The 20095-nt window shown below is 38.9% G+C and overlaps 1 protein-coding gene across 1 annotated transcript in view; it reads right to left on the reverse strand.

The window, feature by feature from the left end:
• Positions 1–5674: 5674 nt before the first annotated feature.
• The window catches only part of LOC107550539 (serine/threonine-protein kinase LATS1-like), a 15586-nt gene continuing 1165 nt past the window's right edge, over positions 5675–20095 (reverse strand). Inside the window, exons 3-8 of the mRNA XM_016231854.1 lie at positions 18274–18355; positions 14326–15743; positions 11386–11968; positions 10809–10991; positions 7683–7789; positions 5675–7496 (exon numbers count right to left, since the gene is read on the reverse strand). Of these exons, the coding sequence (XP_016087340.1) occupies positions 6996–7496; positions 7683–7789; positions 10809–10991; positions 11386–11968; positions 14326–15743; positions 18274–18355 (2874 nt within the window). The 3' untranslated portion in view covers positions 5675–6995. The remainder of the gene's footprint in view (positions 7497–7682; positions 7790–10808; positions 10992–11385; positions 11969–14325; positions 15744–18273; positions 18356–20095) is intronic.

Here is a 20095-nt window from a genome sequence, read left to right on the forward strand (position 1 = left end):
TAGGGCTAGAGGGCTAGCGTAGGTCAACGATTGGCAGACAGAATCACAGGGGCGAGACTAGAGGGATAAATCCAGGAAGCCGGAATCGTGATGTGCTATTTTTCTACCTGTGATACTGTTTTTATTTTATTTTTATATGTTCATATATTTGCCAGGCTGTGGATGAGCGCAATATCCCAGGGATGGACAGAGTGGACAGCCCGGCACAGTACTTGGTGGGACTGAAGAATGAAACTGGACAAACATTCAACTCCCAGCAGGCCAGTACCATCATAGCTCTGTGACAGAACCTTCTACCATATGACCTGCAGCGTCATGCAGAGCTCTTATTCAGTGGCACAACAAGCGACTGAAGAGGCAGGAATGTAATATTCTGCTGCAAGGGGTCAACTTGCCTGCCTCCATTCCTGTTGCTCCTGTACCTCTCCCACCAGTACAGGTACCCCCCACTGCTGCACCACCACGGCCTGGCCCTCAACATCACTACCACTTACCTCAAAGTACAGCAGGACAAGTACAGGAAGACTGCAGCTCCGGCCCAACACACCCATTCTCTGCAGTCTACCTGCCCAAGGTTGCCAGCTCAGAGGCAATTGTTCCCTCAGCAGACATCTCCACCTACCCCTGCCCCTTTGCCTACTGTTTCCAGCCCCAGTCCTGCCAGTGGCCCACTTGTGTATGTGTTTTTGGCCCCACAATTCAATGAATACAAACAGATTGCTCCTGCTGGCCCCCTTTCCTCCCCACCACCTACCCAGAGGCCTTACAATCGGAAAGTTGACAAAAATAAATGTAGTCAGTGCCAACAGCCCCGGAACAAAGAAAGTGGCCACAGCCAGTATTATGGGTACATATACTGTCCCCAAAATGCTGGTATTCCACTTGACCAGTGGATGGAGGAGATGCGGAAGAAGAGGGCAGATAAGAAATAGATTGGTTTGTCTTTGTCTCATACTGTGTAGATGTGTAGTGGAAATACTTCAGTCATATTCTATTAGTTAATTGATGTAACTGTTCAATATTCATCCCATATAACAGGTCTGGCATTTAAAAAAATCAACATAACAGAAATAACACTGTATATTACTGTGCATATGTCACCAACAAGAATTTCTGTCATTTTCACAATACGAATTGTGATGTTAAAATGAAACCGCTGTTCAGAACAGCACTAACAAATCATAGAAAGATAAAAACACAACAATTTTCATAGTGCTACAACTAAGGCTCAAGCAAATTTTTGTTTGGTCTGGTTTCAAAGTCGGCCTACTACAGTGAAAAACTTTGTGATTTATACAGTACGTGTCTTCACAATGGAGTAATGAGATGTTAAACATTTTTTATATAGCACATTTCATACACAATGGTAATTCAAAGTGCTTTACATAAAAGAAAAGAAAATAATAACAATAAAACAATAAATTTAAAAACTTTGAAAATGTTTTAAACATACCTAAAACATGTGTCTGTGTGTTGGTGCAGACCGTCTAAAATGGTAGAAAACATGCCCTTTTCAATTAATTAGCTACATGTCATCTGTGATTTATTTACTGGAGTGATGTTTAGAGACGCAGACAAAGGAAATAGTGTCTGTGGCATTCTTGGCTTTTAATGTCTAACTTTAAGTGTAATAGATGGGCTTGTATTAAGTGTAACAGTCATAACAGAAAATGGCAAGACCCATTTTCAAGTTGAGGTATGGGCTATTATGTGTCTTTATAACACAGGTAGACATGATCATAGACAGGTCGAAAAGACAACCAAAAAAGGATATCACACTTTTAGTTTTAAACACTCATCTAGAATGACTATCCTTTTATTTTTTATGCTGTAGTTGTTCATAAATTCCTATGAACATACACTGTGTTACGGGGCTGACGAGACGTGAGACGTGCGGATGAATCTGCAAGGCTAACATGTGGCAAACAGATCGATTATGTATTCAAGCAGGCAGGGTCAAAAAAGATTCTGTGGACAAACACCTCAGGGAAAATCATTTGAAATGGAGGTTTGTCAAAATAATAAAAAGTTCAGTCAAATGTTTAATAATTTTCTTAAATGAATAGGTATGTGCTCATCATTCTCCTTTACCTATACGGGCATTAGCATGAACTTACGGTAGCGTCTTAAAACAAATACAGCCAAACAAACTAAATGTGAATTGTGTCATCTGCTATCTGAACAAGATGACTACATCTAGTGGAGTAATAAAAATATCATTTACAAATCCACATTTAAAACCTTTCACAATTGTTTACGAAACAGATTTCTGAATTCTATATGCATTATGAACATTTCTTTTCTTGCTGTACTCTCTTTCTTAGTGATTTGGTCTCTTGAATGTACAAAAGGTTATAGATTCAATTTATCTATACTCTTTACAAGAGTGTAGAAACTTGAACATGCTCAAACTTAAATGAATGTGCAGCTTTCAGTGTAATAGTTTGATTTGTTTCAGTTGTAATAGTTTTAAGGGTAAAACAGCAAGATTTAATTTTCGTGTTGATGCTTCATGTGATCCCACTTCGGAAAGTTGCACTAAAAGAAATATCTCAAAGAGAAAGACTGTTACTAAATTTCTTACTTTTCATTTATTCCTATTATGATGACAGCTCACAAAGAGGAGTCTTCACCTAAAAACATACACAGTCCAACAAACAAACTGTGAACGGCCATCCGTAATCTTGATAAAATGACTAAATCTATTGGGGTATATGAAAAATGTCCGTCAAAAAATATTGTGATTTTTAGATGAAAAATCTGTTGGCATGCAAAAATACTCACAAATGTTTTAGCACAGCTATTTACAGATAGTATGAGAACTATATACTGTCACTTGCCAGATAATTCATTACCAGTGTATTAGGGTCAAAAGGAAATGATGATAATAGTTGAAACATCCTTAGCTTGTACATCTCTTTCATGTTGAAAATCCCAGATTCTGGTGCCTTTAATCTTTTAGAAATCATTTAAAATTACATGATACCTACAAATAGTCAGAATGTATAAAGCTGCTTGGTTGGCATGAGGCTTCATCTGGATCCCAAAAGCAAAGTTTTGTGTTCAAGGTATGAAAATGTACACAGATAAAGGTTTCATGAACATTAGAAAACAACATGTAATCCGTGTGATTGTAAACACCTCGGGTAAATAATTTGAAAAGTAGATCTGTCAAATGAGAAAAGTTCAGCCATACATTTAAAACGTTTTCTGAAGTAAAACAAAAATGTGTGTTTGTCACAAACACATCCAAAGAGTTTTCTGCTCATATGAGAAAAACATTTGGCCGCATTAATGATCTGAAAAAAAAAACCCAATGCTGGTCATCAGGCTATTTGAAAGATATTACAGAATAAAACCAGTTTCATTTAAAGGCAATAGACTGTGTGCCTTGCTTTAGTGACACACAATGTGTTTAACCTTTTAAACATGTTTAAAATGTGTGGGTGTAATTATTTTACTGAGAAGCTTTAAGTGATAAAGTATATTTGTACTTTACATTTCACATACTATCTGTGGGCTGGATTAAAATGAATACATTTCTTAAATAACCACAACAATTAAACAATGTATAAAATTTTGCCTTTAATGTTGTTTTATGAATTTCAGAAATTGCCAATAGTTTCCTATGAGGTAGGTTTAGGTACAGCATTGGGGGGTATGGTGATATAAGTTTGTACAGTATAAAAACCATTACGCCTATGGAGAGTAATGGTCTTTGCGAATGCTTTGTTTTTTTTTTGTTTTTTGCCATTAACATTTAGCTCCATATATCATCAGGTAGGCATGTGTTTGGATGCCTTACAACCTAAAACAAAGCACAACCCCCAAACATGACAAACATGTTTTTTCTTCCACCACTGAAAGGTAGTGGGCCCCTTCCTGCTCAGAAGGTAAGAGACATTAACATATAGCCTATAGATCAGACCATATTGAGGTGTTGACGTAAACACTGTTGTACAGCCCCAGAAAGTCAGGAAGGGACATATGAAGAAAGGATGATTTTAGACTAGTTAGGACATTCATGTGAAAAGTTACATCCTGACTAACTCTTCAATACATGGTTGATACTACCAATCAGGGTAACACATTGCAAACCAAATACAAAACAACACGGTCCACAGACAGGAACTGAGCATGCATGTCTGGGAACACCTTCATTCACAGATAGCCACCTGGACTCCATGGATCACACTTTAACTCATGCAAGTTCTCTTAGAACGTTCTTGTTTTATTTCTTAAACTATTTTATTGTTTCTTCATTTGCATTCATGAGTGGAAAATGTGCTGCAACTCTTAGGGTCTAAAAAGAACATGCCCGGACAGAACACTTTTTCAGAAGCATGGATGGATTAGATAGTTGCTGACTTAGATAATTGTTTGCCATTTTGATCTGTTGAGCCACCTGAGCAACCATTGATGACAATAACGACAAATGTTTGGAAGAGTCTTTCATCCCAAAACATAAGTGTGTGATTACTCTCATCTCATTCATTCTTGTTCTTTTTCAAAGGTGTGAAACAACTAGATTGCTTGAAGGACCAACCCACTCTGAGATCGCTGTAACACGTCATAACACATGGTAAAACAAGAATAGTTGAATCACATCATGATCACAAAATGGCCACTGCCATAAACAGGAACAGGAGGTCAGAGGTGTCAGATCGACACAGGGGGTCAGAGGTTTCAATTTTACATCTGTGGGTCATAAACAGCAGGAAACAGGAACAGGAACAGGACATCAGAGGATCAATTTGACACCTGGGGTCATAAATCAATCACTTTTGACAGGTAGTCCCCCATATTTTCATCTGACCATGTTAGCTTTTACATGTACATGTATATTCTTTGAACAATCCCTGATGCACAATACAGGTGCATCTCAATAAATTAGAATGTCGTGGAAAAGTTCATTTATTTCAGTAATTCAACTCAAATTGTGAAACTCGTGTATTAAATAAATGCAGTGCACACAGACTGAAGTAGTTTAAGTCTTTGGTTCTTTTAATTGTGATGATTTTGACTCACATTTAACAAAAACCCACCAATTCACTATCTCAACAAATTAGAATACTTCATAAGACCAATAAAAAACATTTTTAGTGAATTGTTGGCCTTCTGGAAAGTATGTTAATTTACTTTAACAACCCTACTTCAGTCTGTGTGCATTGAATTTATTTAATACACGAGTTTAAAAATTTGAGTTGAATTACTGAAATAAATTAACTTTTCCACGACATTCTAATTGATTGAGATGCACCTGTATAAATACCATGATTCACATGAATTTGAGTAACATGATGGTAAAGCCATCCAATATATCATTCTGGTCTAATAATTATCCCTATTATGGTAATAATACTTAAAAAATTTGGAACACAAGAATCCAAACATACTGTTCCAAATATTGTATAGTGAGTTTTTAAGCAGATTTTAATCATACTATTCCTGCTATTGCCATAAACCACTTTAACTTTAACCATAACAACATAAACTAAACACTTTTGTTAATGTGTCCTGCGTTTAAAAAAGAATCTGTATATATGATTACACCATAATTCGTCACACAAACAATAGACACTGAAATATGTGGTTTGTGCTTTAATTTATCACCACCCCATCTTCTCTCCCATTCAAAGCAAATGTACACACAAAGTAGCTACAGATGCTTTTCCTGGGTATAAGACCACCAGTTTAATTAAAGAAAAGGAGTTCCTTATTACATTATGAGATGCACAGTATCTTAGAGACATTTCAGAAAAATATAATAAAACAATGACGCCAGGAGACTTCTTGCAGAAAAACAAGGCTTTGGTAGTGACACAGCAAGATCTCTTCGTAGCAGAGAGAGAACCCAGAGCAGGGATCTCAAATGTGTTTTGCTCAGGATCTGTAGTGATATGTACGGTAGAACATGTTTTGACATCATATCCTGTTGAACAGAACAGGATCTAGCCCATGGTTCCTTTCCTAAACCTTTGGAACTAAGAACAGGGAGAAAAGTACTCATTTACACTGCATAACTTATATATACAATTTTTATGTGTATAAATAAAAAATTCACAGAGCAACAATTTACAATGTTTCTTTTTGGGAACTTGTATAATGAACGGTCAGCGTACATGATGATCCCCCTTGTAGTTTTGGTGAAAGAAAGCATAAAATCAAAGTCCCTGTGCATTCTAATGCCCTGTGCCGCTAAGAACAAGAAACAAATCCATACAATCATAAATAAAGACATCATTTCAGGAAGAAAATACTCAACTTGTTTCAGCTACCATTTAAAAAAAAAAAGTCTTTAAATAAATTAAAGAGTAAAAATACAGAGCTCCACTGCATCATTAGATTCTCGGTTGTTTAAAAGGCACCAGACAAGTGCATCCTGAACTAAAATAATAAATACAGCACAAAGTGTCAAGGCAGACTCAACCAGTCACCACCATAGACGGAAGAGAGAAAACATACATAAACATATATATACAATAAATAAAAAAAACACGCTCACATCCTACACAGGTCTGTCTCGTGAAAATACGCCCCGATGTTACCAATAAATCAAAAGAATTAAGAAATTATATTTTGCATAATAAAAATCAGCCAGTTTTTAGGCCTTTTAAAATTGTTGCCATGTTCATGAGAATTAAACACGTTTCCCCCCAAAATTCCTTTTACGTTCAAATATTTTATTTTTGAATTTGTCATTTTCATTGTTTTAATTGCATTATAGTTATTTTTATGTAAAATAAATGTTTTACAGTAATGCAAAGTCATGCATTATTTCTTCACACCAGCATAAAGGCAGTGAAAAAAATACTACTATGATGTTTAATTATTATTAGACACATTTGTTTGCATTACAGTAATGAGAAATTGAGGTTTGAAATGTACTCGTCATGAAAATAATCACAATGCTGATATGAATGGTCCTACATTACAGGCTTGCTTTATTTCTGCTCATATAAAACTATTTCTGGTTGGTTTCTTTTGATTTCACACTAAACATACACTAAATCCCGCCCCTGTTCTGGCCCGAACCCCTTCGACGGGTTGATGGGCTCGTCCTCCTCCCCGTCATAATCCTCGCACTCGATGGGCTTGGGACAGCTGTACGGGTGGCCGTTATCGTCGAAGAAGCGGCGGAAGGTGAACTCGTAGAAGGCGTGCTCCGGGTGCTTGCCGTTCTTGAACCAGCAGTTGAGCGTGTCGTTGTGGTTGCTGTCAGCATCGTCGCTCCAGAGTTTGTCGGGGTCAACGGGGTCAAAGTTGGAGGTGTCAGTGCAGTGTGTGATTTTGGGAATGTAAGGCGCATGGTGTTGCTGCCGCAGATCTGTGGAGAAGTCAATGCTTTTGAAGAAGGGATGGGCTTTAATCTCATCAGCTCCATTTTTCCCAAGCCGGTCTTCCGGGCCACGGCAGAGCTTCAGGATCAGGTCGGTGGCCTCCGGACTCAGCTTGGCCTGCAGGGGAATGTGTAGGGTCATCTGCCAGTTTATCACCTGAGATGGACACAACCACAAAGCAAGATGATTTAACTCTGTGTGTAGCTATGCAAACATAAAGCTGATAACGGCACTGACTGACAGCATCTGTTGCCCAATATTAACTAGTTAATGCTGCATATGTGTGTTACAACATGATGAGACCAAACACATCCACCTCTAAGGACCAACATGTATTCTCACCTTCATCTGGGTCTCAAGAGGAGTTGTTGCCAGAAAAGGAGGCTGACCGACTACCATCTCATAGAGGATAACACCCACACTCCACCAATCACAGAGCTGGGTGTAACCTAGGATTAAAAATAAATAAATAAATAAATAGATAAAATGATCATATCCCTTCCATCAATATAAAAGGGTCATAAAATCTCAAGATTACAGCAGCATACAGTTCTGTTGTACCGTACAACACAGTTTAAACTGCAAACAAGCAACGTGACTCAGAAACTAGCTCAAAACTTCATAACAATAGTATGTGCACCACCATTATAAATCAAAGAGACAATCTGTATCGCACTGTTACTGTAATCCGATTACTAGGGCTGGGACAATAAATTGATGCATCGCGAATCGAGAAATGATTCCGCATCGATTCTGAGATTTTCCCGAAGGCATCGCTATTCTCTCTTGAATCAATTCTGAGCTTAGTTTTTAACAGCAGATGGCACTGCGTGCTTTAGAAATAGCTGTATTCTGCTTGCTTCCAGTTCCTTACACACGCACCATTAGAACCTAAAATAAAGTTAATTAAGTTCGAAAAGGTTGAAGCGAATTACAAGGATGTTCACAGTGGGCTGTGTTTACATTAATCTCGCATCATAAAAGCATAAAAGCCAATGTGGAAGTACATTTAACCCCTTACATTACTCAGCCGAACGCACAAGCGCTCTTCTTCATGAGCATTTGAGTGTGTGGTTAAAGACTAGCCTAGAGCGCCATCTGCTGTTAAAAACTAAGCTCAGAATCAATTCGAGAGAATCACACGATGCATTACGAAAATCTCAGAATCAATCCACGAATCACGATGCATCAATTTATTGTTTCAGCCCTACCGATTACAGGAATTCAAAATAATGCAATTGATTTTCATCCATTTGCTGTGTTGCCCCATTAATGAGAGTACAAAAAGCAACAGGGCAAATATGATAGTGGTTTCTGCACGAAAAACTGTGGTACATTCAAGTTTACTCCACATTCAGTGAATGTGTTTAAAGGGGGTCATATGATGCCATTTCAATTTTTTCTTTCTCTTTGGAGTGTTACAAGCTCTTGGTGCATAAAGAAGATCTGTAAAGTTGCAAAGACTAAAGTCTAAAAACTTCTTTATAAAAGTTAAGAGTCAGCCGGTAGGAGTTAAAACGGCTCGTTCTAACACGCCCCCACATGTCTACATCACTGTGTGGGAAGATTTGCATAACGTCGCCCAAATGTTCACGCAAAGAAAGGCGGCATAACTTTTATTCTCGCTGTAGTTTTGTTGTTGCCGTGTGTTTCGTTGTGAAAGCGAAACTACTTTGTTTGGTCTTCCAAAAGAGGACGATATCTGCTTCGTCATGCCTGGAGCTGATCTAGTGCTGGTTGCTGAGGAAATACATCAACTTCGCTGTGGATCACCGGATCGGCTTTCACCGTGGACGAAGCAGAGTCTAGCCCGGGGTCGTCACATGTGGTTGCCGCAAGCCCGCCGGCCTCCGCTCACTCAAGCCGCCGGCTCTTTTGGAAGGACACGACTAGAAATCAGTGGTTAAGTTGTATTTACAACACTGTTCCAGAACAGTTCAACCCAAATATTCAGATGTGTGCACCACATTTTATGGAGGACTGTTTACTGATCCTGGTAGAGTAGACTACAATGTCGGCTGTTCAGACTCACAGACTGTAAGTACGTTTTCATATTTAAAGGATTTGCCACTGACGATTCAAACACGAGTTTTGGGCAGTGTAGAGTAGCGCTTGTTGTTTGTCATTTCTCCGATCACAAATGCAGACATGGTTTTATGTTTACACGGCAAAAAAAACAGTACAATTCATTATAATCAGTAATTATGTCCCCACTGGATGCAACAAATGCCTTGTTTATAATGGGTTTTATTGGTTTTGTCTGGTCATGCCGGGAGACGGCATCACAGTATGGTGAGGGGCGTAACATTTCCGTCACACGCTTGAGGTATTCGGCCAATCACAATGCACTGGATAGCTGGCCAGTCAGAGCACACCTCGTTTTTCAGACCGATGGAGCTTTGTAAAAATCGAGGCGTTTCAGAAAGGCGGGGCATAGAGGAGAAACAATAATGTACAGTATGTGGAAAATAATGTTTTTTTAACCTTAAACCGCATAAACATATTGCATTACACCAAATAATGTTCTTTTTTAGCAACGTCATATGACCACTTTAAGCTTTTTCTTGAAACATCTACTCTAGTAATCCAAACATGAATCAGCACTGTTTAGCTACACATACTCCATCACATCTTCACCATATTAAATATATCTAATCAAATAAGCACTGATACAACGCATTATGCAAATAATGTTTCATAAAACTAAAGTCATACCATTCTGTTTTTGCATCAAATTTCAAAATTATAGTGTCTAATTTAGATTAAAAACTGCTCATGCTCCATGTATGCAGCATCTTTGTTTGGATCGTGGTTAAAATACAGTGGTAGCCTCCAATTTTAAATGGAAAGAGCACAGACAAAGCCTTAGTTTGTTTATATGAAGAGAGTTCTTTGATTTGTGTTATTTATTTATCTGATTTGGGGTTAAATTCCAATTTAGTTTTGTTATTTGACAAATTTCAATTTCACAAAGAAATGTGCAGAATTTTGTCCAAGCAATAGGCTAATAAAAGGACATCTTGTCCTAAATCTCATTATCGGAGTGAATCGTTACATCCATAATAACTATGCCTTCATTCTTCCTGCTCAAGTGTATTAAACTAATGGGTGTCATTTGTTCAGAGCCCATACTGCTCATGTCAGAAATCGTTTTGTTGTTTGATGTTGTCTTATATTTTCTGAAAAAAAATCCCTGAAATGCTGAAATGCTCATTTGATTTGTTTTAATATATGGCAAATGAACATGAATGATGACTCATTCGTGAACATCTCCTTCTGAAGACAGAAAGTCATACAGGTTTGGAATGACATGTGGGTGAGTATATTTATTTATTTATGTGTGAACTATTTCTTACATGAAACATGTATTTCTTTGTCAAGCAATCTTTGTAACTGCATGAAAAGTGCTTGATAAATAAAGTTTATTACTGTTCACGAGTAGGTGTCACTACACACAAACTGACATACCTGTGCGCAGCAGAACCTCAGGTGCGATGTAATTGGGAGTGCCCACCAATGAGTGTGCCAAGCAGCGCTGATGTTGTCTAGCAGCTCTGCGCTCCAGTGGCTTCAGTCGGTCTCCACAGCGACAATTAGCACTATCCTCCCATTCCTTACTGAAGTCCATACTGTCCTGACGCACGTGATCACCTGACAGGACACAGATACAGAAAGTTCAACATCTTAGACTGGTGGAACCAAAGCCCTTTATCAATTCTCCAATGTTTCATTCAACAATATATTCAGGATCCATAAATATTAACGTGAAAAGTGACCATTTCGTCAGACCTGAATGTGATATTTCCCCACCAGAACTCACTTTTAAGGAAACTTTTTGACCAGGACAGAGTATTCCAATGGTGACGCTTCTTTTTCAAATCTTTCTTTTTTTGCCATTGTGTAATAAACATTAATATTAATGTGTGTAATGCATTGACATACTGCGTTAACTACTGGCATGATTTTATAAAGTAGCTATAATAGCACAAAATAATGGGGTCAATTTATCAAAAATGTGCAATGGTCTTTGAGCTGTTAGGCTCACCGCTTTGGTAGTATTTGGAGTCGTGAGTCCATCGGAAGCCAGTGCACAGGCCAAAGTCTGTCAGTTTAATGTGTCCATCACGATCAATTAGGATGTTGTCAGGTTTGATGTCTCGATGGATAAAACCCATTTTGTGGGCGCTTTCCACAGCACAGGTGAGCTCGGCAATGTAAAATTGAGCCAAGTCCTCTTGGAAAATGCCCATTCTGATCAAAAGACTCATCATGTCCCCACCAGGGATGTAGTCCATGACAAAATACAAGTTATCTTTATCCTGAAACGAGTAGTACAACCTTACAACCCACTCATTATCAGCTTCAGCGAGAATATCCCGCTCAGCTTTCACATGGGCCACCTGGTTCCGCAACAGTACATCTTTTTTACGGAGGGTCTTCATGGCATACAGTGCTCCAGTGTCCACTTTCCGAGCCAAACACACTTCTCCAAACGCCCCGATTCCCAAAGTCTTGATCTTTTCAAACATGGATTTGTCCATTTTGGCGCGCTTGAGGCGGATGTAGTTGGATTCTTTCTGGCACAGCATCATGCGCATCTGCTCCTGTGCATCACTTGAAAGTCCCACCTGCACACACAACACATGTTAAGACAACGGCCCTCACAAAACAGATGCTCATCCATAAATACAGACAAACTTGTCACACAACACACAAAGACACAGATTCAATGAATTTATGAAATTATCTGAGACAACATACAAACCATTCAATCATGTAATATTCACAACTTTGGCAAACAGCATTCAGCACTGAAAAACGGCAAGGCATGCAATGCACAGGGTTTCCTATAGTGATCAAAATTACCTCAGTCAGCACCCGCTCTTATTATTATTATTATACATTGCCATAGATTGTGCTTGCACAACTAGGAAAGGCAAAATGTCAAATAGAATTTCCAATGTTGCTTGAATTTCAACTGTAATTTGTTTCCCTCAGACTTCAGAATGGCTGATACGCAGTGTTACTCACTGGCTATCTAGATTTCATTTCATGTGCATTTTAATACACAAGTATTACAAGTATGCATCTCATAGGCTTTTATCACCTCTTCTCTGGCAGGAACCTAACCTGAAATCTTACTCACTGAAATCGGGTTGTATTTTACTGAAATGGTATGATCATAACACTAAACTTAACATCAAAACAAAGCCAGTAGCCAGACCGCACTGGACCTTAATCACAGGTGCAACAATGAAATACAAGGTTTGAGGTGGGTTTTCAAGAAATATACACCCACAGAACACTGCAGATTTAGATGATCTATCATACAATAAATTCTGCACAGTACGTTTCTTTTTAAAATATTTTATCTACCAGTAAAAGTGTAGTATCTGCTCCATTCATACACATCACTACCCAACACACAACAATCAGCGCAGAAAATGTGAAAAGGCAGGACAGACCCCACACGGCATAGTTGTGAACTTACAGAGCTGCAGGAAACCCTTAAGATAGTAGATTCGTCCTAAAACCCAGTGAGCTGCCTTGCAGTCTATTGTCTAGATAGATAGCCTTCCTAATCATCATAGAACTTCCTAAACGCTCTTCATAGGTAGCAACTCTGTGTGTCACACAAATAGCACTCATCACTAGGGATGCAACGATTCACTCAACTCACGATTTGATTTACGATTTTGATTTCACAATTTGATTTTTTCACGATTTTTTTTTTACAAAATGAGATTTAAGACATTATACAGTAAATGAAAAGGTGTCGTTTTATTAGGCTATTGCTGCACGTTTCTTTGTGAAATTGAAATATAACTAAGCTAAATTTAAATTTTAAAACAAACCCCAAATCAAACAAGTAAAATAAATCTTGCGTTGTCTGTGCTCTTTCCATTTAAAATTAGAGGCAACCACTGGATTTTAATCATGATCCAAACAAAGATGCAGCATGAGTAGTTTTTAATCTAAATTAGACTGTATAATTTTGAAATTTGAAGCAAAAACAGAATGGCCTGACTTTAGTTTTGTGAACCTATACTACATAAAACATATCTGAACAAAACAGCAGACGAGCTGAATGAGACGCAGATTCACTCTCTGACAGCAGGAGGCGCTCATGAACAGCAATGACACAGTGTCTCCTGGGTTACCGCTGTAAACAAAGCAGAGCTGCGCTTATGAACACTACTTTAATATGCAATGTTCAGAGGCAAGATGAAAAGAAAATACCAAACTTTTCTAAAGATAGTCAGTTCCCCTTAGAGATACATTCATATAAACTCCTACTCCAATTGTATCGCGATTTGTTTGGCATCTCAACCGATTTGAATAGTCACATATTTGAATCGATTTTCGACTGGCTCGCGGTTAATCGTCACATCCCTACTCATCACATAATGGGACAGGAGACTTGCCTTAATTTTAAGTAAGGATTGGTATTAGTAAACGGCTAACCTAACAACACAATATTCTGATTAGCATAAAAATATTTTCATCATATTGCATTCTGGGATTGCATTATCTGCAACCTAAATTTTTGGCTTTCCACTTCAGAAAAGAGAGGTATTACTTTGCATGACTTTCACAACAGCCTTTGCAATGTACACAAACCTATGACACCTTAAAATATGGTCTAGGTAGGCAGCTCACTAGGCTTTAGAACAGAGCTCATAAGAACATTCGAGGAACATACACATGCTGTCCAACTTACAGAGTCTTACTTTACCACTCTTGAGTGAAGATTACTCCAGAAGAAACCTTTAAACTATGAAAACGAGTTGATCACACATATGGAGGAGATCCACAGACTGAAAGATATGGAAGACAGACAGACAAGAGAAAGGGAGAATAAAAGGGAAGGAAAGAATAATGGAAGAAAGATGGAAAAAGTTAAAAGTCAATAGGAAATAATCAGCAGATCAGAGATGCAAAGAACATTGTGAGAGGATGTGGCAGTGAAGAAATGCATGCTAACCCGCTGCATCTCACTCTCCAACTGCTTCTTCCTTCGGATCCTCTGCTGGTTATTCTTCAGGACGTTCTCCACATGCTGCTCCATAAAGAACTTGAAAGCCTGTGGGGAGTACATGGGAACTCTGCTTTCCCCCTTGCGCTCCTCGTCACGTTTACAACGCCGCACCGGCACTGGAGATGTCGTGATTTGTTTCTTCTCGCGTTCCTCAGAGCCCTCAGCACGCTCGCTGGAGCAGGTGCTGTCAGTGTCATTGTCATTGTCGACTCCATCCTCTTCTTTGTTGCTAGGTTTTGGGCCTGGGTTGGGGTCGTACCCTGGTGGAGGTGACTGCTGTAGCAGGTGTTTAGGATAAGGAGGGGGTGGGCCTTGGTAGCTCGGGACTTCGGGGGCAGCCGTGGGAGCAGATGGTTCTTGATAAGCAGAGGCTGGAGGGGGTGGCTGCTGCATCCAAGGTGGGAGCGTAGGGGCCACGGCGGTGTGCAGCTCTGGCTTCTGCACACGCATACTCTTTACCGGCTGCAAAATGGGGGCCTGTGTAATGGTGGTGACCGTAGTGCCGGAAGGTTGAGAGCTGGGCACAGATGGGCACTGACGTCCACTGGGCTGAGCATTGGTGAAGGAGTTGGAGCGCCCCGGCACACTATGGGGCCATGACGAAGGAACATCCTGATTGGTGCTGTGACCGGGGGAAGTCTGAGCCTGCTGCACAGGAGGTCTGACCTGGGCTAGTACCCCAAGGTTGTACATATCAAGGTTGTGGCTATTGCGGTTGGGCACCAGCATGCTTGGGGCACTTTTGTTGGCTCCGTTTAAGGGTGCAGCAAGAGCGCTGGATTGCATCTGCTGGGCCGTGGGACTCTGTCGGCTAGTCTGGTGCATGGGATACGGAGGTGGTGGTGGCTGCCAGCCACTGCTATTAATGCCCACATACTCACTTTGTATGTTGCCATTCTGAAGCCAGGACGGAGGGAAGGTGAACTTGTTGCCCCCCGAGTTTTGCATGATGATGGGTTGCCGACCCACTGGCACTGGACTGATCCCTCGCTGTGCCTGAGACGGAGAGTTTATATAACCATCGGGTCGGGGCCCCTGAGGCACAGGAGAGATCCGAGGCACCAAGTAATCCAAGTTCCCAGAATACCACTTGGTTGCGGGATTGGAGTCCCATGAGGAGGGAGGAGGAGTGATGCTACGCACCTGCCGTGGGAGGGGAAGGTTCACTCGCTGACTGCTAGCTCCAGCAGCAAGATTTTGAGGAAAGGTAGCAGGCCGTGAGAGGTCGCTTTGAGGTCCAGGGCTACTGGGACGGTAAATCATGCCATCAGACATTAGAGCACTGTGCCGCTGTGGGGCTAGAGATTCCTTTGAACCCTTCCAGCTTTGGTGCCGCAACAGTGCCTGTGGGATTTGGGATGGACCTAGAGAGGAAACATCCATATATCAACAACAGAAACCTAAGCAGAATTTTCGAAGTCCTGTAAATAATCCTGTTTATTTAGATTTTAGGTGAACTATCCCTCTAAGGAAAAAAATTAAAATCAGCTAAAGATTTACTGGGAACTCAGTTGGTACATTACTATAATATTAAAGGTTAAAATTAAGAAGTGCAAACTATTAAATTCAATTGCTATTTCTTTTTAGATAAAATATTCAATACTCAGTTTTATACAAATAGGCAGTATTTATATTCAATGATATTATTATGTTTAATTTAAAATGTGGCTGTCATACAATAGTTTATGACGTCTATTTAAACATTCATTAAATAAGACATTAGAAACAGGTTAAGTAAAATATAATGAATCTGTAATACTAAGCATATTTAACCAAATGCTCGTCTCTAGAGTTTTTTTTTTCTTTTGTTTGTAGCCAAGTAACAAAATACGGACACTGAATGGCTTTTGTGAGGTAAATGCAATATGTGACATTTGTTTTACTGATATCTCCCCAAGTTTGAAACACTGATGTGAAGTGATTACAAGATTTCAGTAAATTGCACTGTATCTTCCAACATACTTTCTGATTTTCAGTCATGTGTATTTTGGGCTACAACTAGCATTAAAGAGGAAAAGATTATCTCGTTCACCTTCAAGCACATTTTTTGGTTTCATAAAATTACTATGCATCATAGTGCTCTTTTCATGAACTATCTGCTGATGTTAATGCCAATGTAATGGTGTTAGTTCTGAGTTTACGATAACACAGTATTCTCTTCTTCAGAGGTGCTCAGTCCCCCTCCTGGAACTCTACTATAGCTAATCAACATCTATGTCCAGAATAGCATTTAATATGCACATTTTTAGCATGCCAGGAATTAGGGCTGCACAAATCGAAATAGAATCGAGATCGCAATTCGACAGAAGCTGCGATTGTCATGCGTATCGTTCAGTGAAGCACGGTTCTGTGATCAGCAGTAATTCTCCATCCAAAGGCCAGAGAAACTCCAAATACGCCTCGCAGAAGAAACCCAGAAAATGCCTATTGCTGCAGCTGAATAAACAGAAGATTCAACTGCTTTCATTGATTCAACGTGACTAATAAACACACGACTACGGCAATATACCGTTTATCAGAGTTCTTATTATTATAATTTTCATTAAAATAAAGTATATTTATAATGCCTTTATCACTGCTTAAATACTATGAAATATGTTGCGTGCCTTATTCTGTGTAAGAAGCCACATCATCTCACTGAAGGATTTATTTCAAACACTCGACTGACGTTATGAAGTGAGTTTGGAGTAAAAATATGTTATTAAATGTGGTATTTTCACATGCTTTCAGATGGAGCAGCGTTTACTTCACAGAGCCGTAGTTCACTGAGAAGCTATGCAAACAGCTGTCATTATCGCGAACAATTTCTTCGATTTCATAATCGCGCAATAAAACTTTTTGAGAATTTTTTTGCGTAACTTGTCAGTGAACTACGGCTATGTGTAGTAAATGCTGCTCCATCTGAAAGCACGTGATGATGATTTCCTGCTGATTACAGAACCGGCTTTACTAACAAAATGCGCATGACAATCGCATTCGATTAATCGTGCAGCCCTACCTGGAATACCTAGATAAACTAATAAAGTTGACAGCGCACTTGACAGTTGGCAGAGTACTTCATTCTACAATGCAATGCACTCAATCTTTCATTACCAGTCTGATGCATGAACCAGAAGGACAACCAGTGATGATCTTTTTCCTTTTTGATCAGACTGCCATAAGTTTTAGATAAAACAGTTTTAATAAAACATTAGATCATTGGCAAAAGAAAGAAAAAAATTTATTGTTCTGAAGACAAATAAGATTTGTACACATCCACACACACACCTTCAGATCTAATATGGATTCAATATTTCTAGCCATAAGGCATGCAAAAAAACAACAACAACAACTTTGGGTTGTTTAAATAACTAATCCAAGTAGCCAGATGTTAAGGATGTCTCAGTGTAATTAGGCTGGATTAGACAACAACCAGACTACAAAACTATTACAGTTTGACCCCCATAATGCCTTTTTGCTACCCTAAACAATTCTAGCAATTCATAACTAAATGTGACCCTGGAGCACAAAAGCAGTCTTAAGTCGTTGAGGGAATATTTGTAGCAATAGCCAAAAATACATTGTATGGGTCAAAATTATTGTGATTTTCATGCCCAAAATCATTAGGATATTAAGTAAAGATCATGTTCCATGAAGATATTTTGTAAATTTCCTACTGTAAATATATCAAAACGTAATTTTTGATTAGTAATATGCTTTGCTAAGACCTTCATTTGGACAACTTTAAAGGCGATTTTTCTCAGTATTTTGATTTTCAGTTTTCAGATGATGTATAAATCTCAATTTCAAAAAAATTGACCTTTATGACTGGTTTTGTGGTCCAGGGTCCCAAATGTTATGCTGCCATCAAAATGAATTAATACATCAAATTGCGGAAGGGGCTCTGCTACATACCTGCTTGTTTTATGGCCGTGTTGACAGGGCGTGCCGTTCTCTGCTCCCTCGCAGGCTCCTGGAAGTTCATCCTACTGATGTACTCCATGGCTGCCTCCACGCTATGACTGTTCGTCTGCTTCAGAGCACGAATCATCATCTCCTGTACAAACGCACACATATATGTATTAATTTACTGCTACTGAAAATCAATAGAATATGTTGGCACTCATTAACTGGCATTTAAATGCAAGAGATTTCAAAACATGCAGAGCTGCTAATAGAGAGAACCATGAGCTCCCGAAAATTTCATTTGCATTTGTGTGACAGTTTGACTATTTCATGGCTCTCTGGAAAACTTGCCAGTGATTGGTCAATGGCATTCTGTGGTCTATGATATTTGTGCATTATGCACACTGCATAATTGACGGCTGTCCCAGGCAAATTATTTCCTACAGTACATAGCTGCACTAGTTTCATGTCACCTCGTATCACTGCACAAAACAACATAATCTGCAAATCAATATTGTATGTCCTTCCACTTTTAGTTATTTGACAAGCAACTATGTACAAATTGGGATAATGTACAGACAGTCGTTTCACATTGATCACCCTGTCTGGATTTCTGACTATACGTTATCCTTTACAAAAATATCATTTTCTAGTACAGTCATTTATATAATAAAATGAAATGAACCGGTAAGGTTAAAATAATGATTGGCCTGTTTGTCTGCCAAACAACCTTTATGTACATACACCACATGAAAAAAAACAAACAAAGTAATTAATCTTATTGAAAAAATAAATATGTACATCACACCCACATCGTTAGAGTATGACACATTGAGCTCACTTCTTCAACCAGAGCTGGTCTGGCATCATACCATTTCTGTCAATCCTCAAATAAGCGAAATTATACCCTGCTTGTTTTATGGCCGTGTTGACAGGGCGTGCCGTTCTCTGCTCCCTCGCAGGCTCCTGGAAGTTCATCCTACTGATGTACTCCATGGCTGCCTCCACGCTATGACTGTTCGTCTGCTTCAGAGCACGAACCATCATTTCCTGTACAAACGCACACACGTATGCATTACAACTGAGAATCAATAAAATATGTTGGCATTTAAATGCAAACAGTTAAAAACCTGCACAACAGCTGCTAATAGAGATATCCATAAGCTCACGAAAATTATATTTGCAATTTTGTTTTATTATGTCATGGCTCTCTGGAAATCTTGCCAGTGATTGGTCAATGGCATTCTGTGGTCTATGATATTTGTGCATTATGCACACTGCATAATTGACGGCTGTCCCAGGCAAATTATTTCCTACAGTACATAGCTGCACTAGTTTCATGTCACCTCGTATCACTGCACAAAACAACATAATCTGCAAATCAATATTGTATGTCCTTCCACTTTTAGTTATTTGACAAGCAACTATGTACAAATTGGGATAATGTACAGACAGTCGTTTCACATTGATCACCCTGTCTGGATTTCTGACTATACGTTATCCTTTACAAAAATATCATTTTCTAGTACAGTCATTTATATAATAAAATGAAATGAACCGGTAAGGTTAAAATAATGATTGGCCTGTTTGTCTGCCAAACAACCTTTATGTACATACACCACATGAAAAAAAACAAACAAAGTAATTAATCTTATTGAAAGAATAAATATGTACATCACACCCACATCGTTAGAGTATGACACATTGAGCTCACTTCTTCAACCAGAGCTGGTCTGGCATCATACCATTTCTGTCAATCCTCAAATAAGCGAAATTATAGTGACAGTAGAGAACATTCCTGACAAAAATTATTAATATGATACATTGAGGG

Source organism: Sinocyclocheilus grahami, unplaced genomic scaffold (assembly GCF_001515645.1).
Source record: "Sinocyclocheilus grahami isolate Dianchi unplaced genomic scaffold, SAMN03320097.WGS_v1.1 scaffold400.1, whole genome shotgun sequence".
Classification (NCBI taxonomy): domain Eukaryota; kingdom Metazoa; phylum Chordata; class Actinopteri; order Cypriniformes; family Cyprinidae; genus Sinocyclocheilus; species Sinocyclocheilus grahami.